The sequence below is a fragment of the Quercus suber genome, unplaced genomic scaffold (genome assembly GCF_002906115.3).
Source record: "Quercus suber isolate HL8 unplaced genomic scaffold, Cork oak 2.0 scaffold_35, whole genome shotgun sequence".
Taxonomy (NCBI): domain Eukaryota; kingdom Viridiplantae; phylum Streptophyta; class Magnoliopsida; order Fagales; family Fagaceae; genus Quercus; species Quercus suber.
Window position 1 is genome coordinate 1,926,630 of NW_027069500.1, and position 7,958 is coordinate 1,934,587.

The 7,958-nt window shown below is 36.1% G+C and overlaps 1 protein-coding gene across 3 annotated transcripts; it reads right to left on the reverse strand.

Annotated features, from left to right (window-relative positions):
• Nucleotides 1-951: 951 nt before the first annotated feature.
• On the reverse strand, nt 952-7,958 carry LOC111991701 (cysteine-rich receptor-like protein kinase 44). 3 transcript variants are annotated; one of them, XM_065770727.1, is made up of 8 exons: nt 7,853-7,958; nt 7,192-7,254; nt 6,595-7,083; nt 5,085-5,224; nt 4,538-4,748; nt 3,560-3,791; nt 3,252-3,402; nt 952-1,529 (listed from the first exon to the last, which is right to left on the reverse strand). In XM_065770727.1, the coding sequence occupies exons 1-8, from the start codon at nt 7,875-7,877 to the stop codon at nt 1,161-1,163; spliced, it is 1,680 nt and encodes a 559-aa protein (XP_065626799.1). In that variant the 5' UTR covers nt 7,878-7,958; the 3' UTR covers nt 952-1,160. The 3 variants fall into 3 exon arrangements, with proteins under 3 accessions (XP_065626799.1, XP_065626802.1, XP_065626800.1); XM_065770730.1 differs by lacking the exon at nt 7,192-7,254 and having other exon boundaries at nt 7,853-7,952; XM_065770728.1 differs by lacking the exon at nt 7,853-7,958 and having other exon boundaries at nt 7,192-7,382.

The following is a 7,958-nucleotide window of genomic DNA, read 5'->3' on the forward strand; positions in this document are numbered from 1 at the left end:
GGAATTGGTAACCAGATAGGTCTAAGGACTTTTGTTTCCATTCTTTGAGAAAAGCTGTGAGTTAGTTTCCATTCTTTGAAGAAAGCAGTGAAAGATGAACGGGGACGGATTTGAGGATTCTGTTATTTCGTTACCCTCTCAAACAAGTAAATTCTCTTATGCAGCCTCATGGGAAGGGCTTAGAATAAAGCATCTTGAAGTGGAATGGAGTAAGGATAGATTGGTAACCAAAAGACTATGGAGGTGGATACATTGTGTTTGATAGAAGTATATAGCAAAGAACATCTATTTTTTCAATGCTCCTTTACCTGAAGAATATGGATGAAGTTTATAATTTTGATTGATTACTAGACCTTACTAAAGATGGGATTATCCTTTCCATCAAATGGGACCTCAAGTGTAGGGTTGAAATCTGCTGTAAGGTGAAGAAATCTGTCCAAAATATAGTTCTTTGTTCCAGTTGGGGAATTTCTCAATTTGTATTCCAAGATTGAAGTTGTAAATGAGATTGTTTAGTGCTTGTCAGCTCATTTGTTTGTCTTGCAGCTGATGTCCTTTACTTTGTTTTAAGATGTGATATTGTATCTGCATTTTTGCTGCTTGTCCCTGGACTTTGTATTTATCCCGATAAGTATGGGAATACAACATATTTTACAACAAATGATATGTTGTTGTTCATAATAAAAGTGGTGCCAGTAGAAAACCCAAATGAAATTAATGTTACTCTACTCTGAACAAGATATATCAACAAAAGAGAAAAGTTGTATCCATAGAACTCTATTACTCCAGGGTTTCAATAAAATGATTCATTCGTGTGAACAAACATGATTCCAAATTTCATTCAGAAAACATTGAAGGTTCACAAACTGTTTGCTCAAAACCTATACAAATTGGTAATTGACTATTCATGCATTATCTTCAGAGTATCTAATCATTCATCAATAATTGAGATTCAATGTCTAATCACGTAAAAACCAATAGATTCAGAAAATAAAAGCTCTTGATCTTTGCTCTATCACTAGTACAGCAAATGGTTTTAATGTAAAAAAATAAAAACAAAAACCACACTAAATTCGCATAAAAAATTTAGCCCAAAAAAAAGAAGAAACTTTACATAATATAAATGAAGCTAATTGGCCTCTACATTCTATAAGATCCGGTCATCTTCCTTCATCAATAGAAGAAACAGATACAGAATTTCTTGAATATTCCTCAACAAAACTACCGCCTCCAGAAGCCTTGGTAGCACCAGTAAGTGTGCTACTAGCATTGGTATTAGTTAAAGCAGTACTGGTAGACGTCCAACGTCCACCACGACCTTGAATTCCAGGTTTACCTGGTCTGGGCAATGTAAATGAATCACCCAACAGCATGAGATGAACTGCATTAATGTCAGGCCTTTCTGCAACACTTTGTTGACAACATAACAGCCCAAGCTGGATGCACATAGCTGCCTCATCAGGATTGTACTTGGCAACGGTTGGGTCAATTAATTCCAATGTCCTCCCTGCTTGATACAGCATCCATGTCTGCAAAATATAGCAACAAAGATTCAAAGGATTGAATGAATTAACTGAGCATTTTTTCCCCTTTCCCAATGTGGGCAACGAACACCTCTGCTTTTAGGCCAATCCAAATTGCTAAATATACTTGAAGATCAATATTGATTAATTAGATATAAATTCATGAGAAGGTACTATATAACTACATTATGCAAAAGAAAGCAATTCAGGGAGCACTTTATAACTTGATATGTGAGATAAGGATATATTGGAATTGACAACTCTTACTCAGTCTGGTTCAGTGTAAATTGTTTTCTGTTTTAGTGGAAATTATTTGTTTTTTATTGTTTGGTTGCAACCCGGAAAATGTTTTTAAGTGCTTAATTGTGCCCAAAATTTCAGACAATAATGGCAATTGGGGGGAGAAAAGTGGCGGCGGTGGCAACATATTCAGATAACTGCTAACAGTGGTGAGGGCAACTGGGTGGTGGCCAATGGTGACAGTAGTGTCTGGCAAATTGGTGGCATAGAACAAGCTAGTGGCAGCCGGCAGGTTGGCAAATAATGGCTGGTGGTTGACAATAAGCAAGCAAGCAGGTGGGTTGAGTGGCAGCTGATGGTTAGCAGTTGGTGGGCACGATAGCCTGCAACAATGACTAACGGGCTATCTACAGCTAGTGGTGATGGGCAATGATGGTCAGGTGGGTGGTTGACAACAACCTTTGGCAATGGACGATGAGATGGTAGTGGACTATTGCCAGCATAGAGGATTGAAAGGGATAAGCGTGGTGGGGATAAAGCCAAGGCCTTTTTTAGAAAGCGGTTGACACTTTAAAAGCATAAATCGTTTTTTGCCATTTTTGTGTAATTTTCCATTGTCCAACGAAAAGTATTACATTGATTGACATTTTTAATCACACCAAACACTGGAGAAAATATTTTCCAAAAAGCATTTTATGCTGAAACAAATAAGGCCTTAACACTCCACAATTTGTTCATAGATACCATCAAATTGGTTAAATGGAAAAAAAAAAATATGAATTTTAAATTACTCCTAGTTGAATTTGAGAAAACTAGCTAAAAACCAATACTTATCAAAGATAGAAAGAAGGGGGGGGGGGGGGGGGGTGGGGGGGGGGGGGTTGAATAACTAGATCAATCCACCTTCTCAGGCATAGCAAATTACTCATTGAAATGGAGATTCCACTACAAGGCAGGTGAAGCAATTGTCAAAGGTGACTCATTGCCTAAGAGTCTTGAGGCAATACCAATTCGAATGAGGTTTGCTGTAAATGTGAAAGGCCTCATTGAGGGTCGTTTGTGTGTGTGTGTGTGTGTGTTTTGTCAGGGAACTTGATAGAGAAGGGTTAAAGAAGAATTATAATAAAGAAGTAGCATGTTTGGGAGGTACAAATGCTAGAAAATATTCAGTAATGATGCTAATATTTGCATTAATCCTCAATTATCTGGAACAGAAGGTTACCCTAACAAAAAAGAACATTTAATTAGATTTTTTTTTTCTTCCCTATTAGATGTATCTTCAATTTATTGGAGTATGTTGCAAATATATGGGTTTCGTTTCTCTGATTCTCAAAGGATGATACGACAAGAATATAACAACAATGACTCAATCAGTTAATGCAAATTTCGTTGTATATAAATCTTTTAGGCTGGCATTCAGAGAGATGAGCATTACATGTGGCAACCATCATTCATTACAAGATTTAGGTTTCAGATAAAGTAACTTACGTAGTTCAAGAGATCCTGTTTCTCTGAACTAAGCTTTGTGTCATGGTTCTTTCTCCCACTAACAATCTCTAACACCAAAACTCCATAACTGAAAACATCTGTCTTCACAGACAAATATCCCTCCATTGCGTATTCAGGGGCCATGTAACCACTGCATTCAACAACATATTTTTTTTTATATCATTTTCTTAGCTACTAACCCAAACAATAGTTCTTAAGATAGACTAATATCACTTGAAGCAGTGAAAACAACTAATTAAGAACAAACAAAAATAGGTGAAGTTGATGAAATTTAAGAAACCACTCACCAAGTACCACATATCCTATCTACATGGGTGTCATCCCCAGGAAAGAGCATCGCCAAGCCAAAATCTGAAATTTTTGGATTCAAATGCTCGTCCAGCAATATGTTACTAACTTTGATGTCTCTATGAATGACCCTTAATGGGGCCTCTTCATGTAGGTATTGAAGGCCTCGCATAATGCCTGTTACTATTCGAAATCTTGTTGGCCAATCCAGGGATGCAGACTTCTCTTTATCTGAAAAAATTAAAATCCCACCCCCATGAGAAGCTATTTCATGCATACTATATACACATCCTTCCTATCAAAACGTGTGAGTCTCATAGCTGTAGATGCATAAAAAAATTATTGCTCCCCCACTCCCCAAAACACACAAACACAAACACTAACAAAACCATCCTATTCCTGATAGTTTTATCAAATAATGGGATTAAGATCCTCTAGAGTTCTTAATATATCTCCATCAGTTCCTAAATCTTGTTTATTCATTTTAAAATGATTGGCTTACTATACCGAGTCATCAACATTTGAAAAAAAAAAATGACAATTACAATTTTGGTATCTATTTAAATTAATGTTGATGTAGCAAAGTCTAGTACTCATTTCAAAATGAATTGATAAGATTTTCGGAATTCCATGTTGAAGTTACCCTAAAAATCTAGAGTATCCTTATTCTAAATAAGGTGACCAATATTCAATCTATACAAAAATTCGACGGCAACATATATAAAGCACCCAATAGCTAAGAAGCTTGTAACTCAATAAAACTGTGACTATTGTCTGGTCTCCAATATACGGATAACAAATGCCCCTCCCCCACTTGTTATAACAATTAATCGTACCCAATGCACAAAACTTCCGCAACCTATCACTCTTTGGTGGAAGGCACTTGCCATCTCCATCACACGAAGGCTCGACCTCTATATAACTTATAGCAATTAAATTATAAACAATAATAATGATAATAAGATGAAAATTTTTACCGAATAGAAAGTAATTGAGGCTTTTGTTGGGCAGGTATTCATAAATAAGCATTTTCTCAGGCCCTTCAATACAACATCCATATAATGTGGCCAAATTCTTGTGCTGAAGTTTGTGCAACAGTTTCAACTCATTAGTGAATTCTATCATCCCTTGACATGATTCTAATGAATGCTTCTTCACTGCTACTTCTTGCCCATTTGGCATCAATCCCTGCATATCAGTTTCCGTAATCACCATTAACCAACTAATAACAGTCCCAAAAATTAACACAACATTAATTAATATTAATATAAAAAGCTGAAACTTTTTTTATAGGTATATAAATTATATTTTAATTACATTAAAATTTTTTTTTTAATTGTCCAATTATACTCTTATTTTATTTTATTTTTATTCCGATTCTACTATACATGAAAATTCTACTATAAAATATTATTAATGTAAGTAAGCACTCACACAAATATCTGAAATTTCCGGGGGATAATTTCGTAATTTTGTTTAATTTTTTATAATTAAAAAAGAAAAAAGAAAAAAAGTTTATGATACCTTGTAGACGGAACCAAAACCACCCTGACCGAGCTTATTGAGCTTGGAGAAGAAATTGGTGGCGATTTGGAGAGCGCGGAGCTTGAAGTAGATGTCAAAGGGGTCAAAGGAGTCGACAGAAATTGGTTTTCTCTCTCTACCTGTTCTTGAAGCATCCGATACATCTCAGAAATAAACTAACAGGGTCTAGAGCGCATGAATCCTCCAAATTATCCAACATATATATATATATATTGAGTAGAATTAAACCATTAATATAAAATTTCTACCACAATTGGTAGAGCTGTAATTCTATTAATAATATAAAACTATCCCAACAATAATGATAATAAAATTTTGACAAAAATGTAAAATTAATCTTTTAATTTTTACATTTTTTTTTAATTTTAGTCTATTAATTTTTAATTTTGTCAATTTATTACTTTAACTTTTAATTTTTATTAATTCAATATTTTGTTAAACTTCAGTTAATCGTTGCCGTTAGATCGCTGAAATTAAGCCATTTTTTTTTAATTCGAAATTAAAAGAAAAAAAAAATGAAAAAAAAAAAATTAAGGGGAACGACGTTCTCCTTCCCTCGAATCAAAACAAAACAAAGAAACCCAAATCTTTGTACTTTACTTTTCAGTTTTCACTCTACTACTGCAAAAGCCAAAGCAAGAAAGCAAAGACCAAGAAAGACCCAAATCCCTAACCCGTGTAACTTTGAGAGAGAGAGAGAGAGAGAGACTGAGTTGATCACCGACATCCGGTACCGGAACCTCATCGACATGATGGTGGACGCGTTGGTAGCGCCATGGCCGTCGCTGGCTACGAGAATACTCCAGTGGTCGTGGTCGAGACTGGGTGGCCGAGCTCCGGCGCCGACGTGAGCGAGGTCGAGGCTAATCCGGCTTACGCCGAGATGTATCTTAAGAACCTTGTGGAGCATTTGAGATCGGGGACCGGCACGCCGCTGGGGAAGGAAGGAGTGGTGGAGGTGTGTGTTTGTACTGTTTGACAAGGAAGTGAAGCAAAGGAATGATTGGAATTGGGGGATTCTGTATCCGAATATGACCAAGAAGTACAAGATCGAGTTCTCTGGGTGTGGGTGCAATGGAATCATCAATCACCAAACTGGTTTCGTGAGAGTTGGGTCTTTCTTGGTCTTGTTTTGATTCAGGGGAAGGAGAACGACGACGTCAATTGAGTTGGGTGTTCCAACAAATATTGTATTACCACAGGTTCCAAATCTCTTGTGAACTTTTGTTACATCAATAATTTATCAAAATAAAAGATCCTCAACAAANGGGGGGGGGGGGGGTGTGGTGTTGTTGTGAGATACTCAGTAAGTAGGACTTGCGATGCAAAATGGTTAACAATGTGCGCTCCCTTTCTAATGAGCTTCCAATTTGAAACTACTGCAGTAAACTCCCTTGCAAAGGAGCTACTAAGGTACATGGTTCCCTCTTTAGCTTGTTTGTGTTGTTTATTAGAGGAGGGAGGTTTAAATTCGGGAACGAGAATTTACCTCTGAAGCTGCTTGTTTGGATTGTGCGTCTTGTAGGCCTTGTTGATGCTGGTATGGAAGGATCAGTTGGATTTATATCATCATTTTCGGAAACACTGTCTGTTTGAGACTTGGCTGGTGGGAAGAATGACACTATGGAATTAGAGAATCGTGCTTCTACTGCTTCATCAAATTCTGAACAACTATCATTTGTTTCCGTCTCGGACATGGTGGGTGGGAAGAGCAATGAAATGGATAGACTTGTTGGTTCATTAGCCCGTATGGAAGGATTTTCGGAAACACTAGACCTTGCTGGTGAGAAGAATGACGCTATGGAATTGGGACAGTAAGAGAATATTGGAGGTATTTCGTTGGATTCGGAACTACCATCAGTGTCAGACTCGTTAGCTGGAAAGAGTGCTGCAATGGAAGCTGTCTCTACTAATGATTCACTTCTTTCTTCACTATCTGTTGGACTACCAGAGTCTGAGTTGTTGTCGCCAAAAAAACCTGCAACCAAAAATTAAAAATAAAGATGGTAAAAATTTCAATGAATTATATAGTATTCCGTCACTAAAATTTTCTTGTCTAACTAAAAATTCGTTGAATCTTAATTACCTAGATCAACTTGGTGCTTCTGCATACCGACCTTGGACAAATAATTCTGGGAGATTGACATAACTGAGAGAGAGAGAGAGAGAGAATTGCATTTCAAAATGGGGCGTTGGTAGTAATAATTTATAAGAATTTGGAAGTTTTAAAAAGAATTCAGCGAAAATACTGAAATTTGACATTTCCAAGTGAGGGTGCTTTCCAAGAAGAAATAAAGGAAAGAAGAGGATGTTTCCCCTCTATTACAATTTTTTTTTTTTTTTACTTAATAAAAGTTTCTACCTATTTTTGCCTCAAAAAAAAAAAATAAAAAAATTGAACAAGTGCCATCAAAAGTTGGTGGAGTCAATGGTGACATAGATATTATGACGAGGTGGTGGTGAAAATTTGATGATTCCATCAGAAGAGGGAGAAAGAGGGGCATAACGGAGATGGGATATAACTTGTGATATAATTGACAATGTGGAGGCATTTTAAATTGCTCTCTTTCTTTCAAGCAGAACAAATAAAAATATAATTTGCAATTTATATATATATATATATATTTGCAATTTATCATTTCGTAGTTTTTTGTCAAGAAACAAAGTAATAAGCATTCAGCTGAATTTCTCGTACAGTTTCAGATACTAAAATTTTCTTGTCTAACTCAAAGTTCTTTGAAACTTACTTAGATCAACTTGGGGCTTCCACATGACACCAATCTACGACAAAATATTCTGCGAAATTGAATTGGGAGGAAGAAAGAGTTGTGTATAAAAATGGTATTTTATAAT

Excerpts from the sequence above, each read along its gene's own strand:
- LOC111991701 (XM_065770727.1), bottom strand. The coding sequence starts at position 7,877 with ATGTGGAAGCCCCAAGTTGATCTAA. Across the intron at positions 7,255-7,852 it reads GAAGCCCCAAGTTGATCTAA|TTATGTCAATCTCCCAGAAT; the intron begins GTAAGTTTCAAA and ends TCTCTCTCTCAG. Across the intron at positions 7,084-7,191 it reads GAAGCACCAAGTTGATCTAG|GTTTTTTTGGCGACAACAAC; the intron begins GTAATTAAGATT and ends TTTTGGTTGCAG.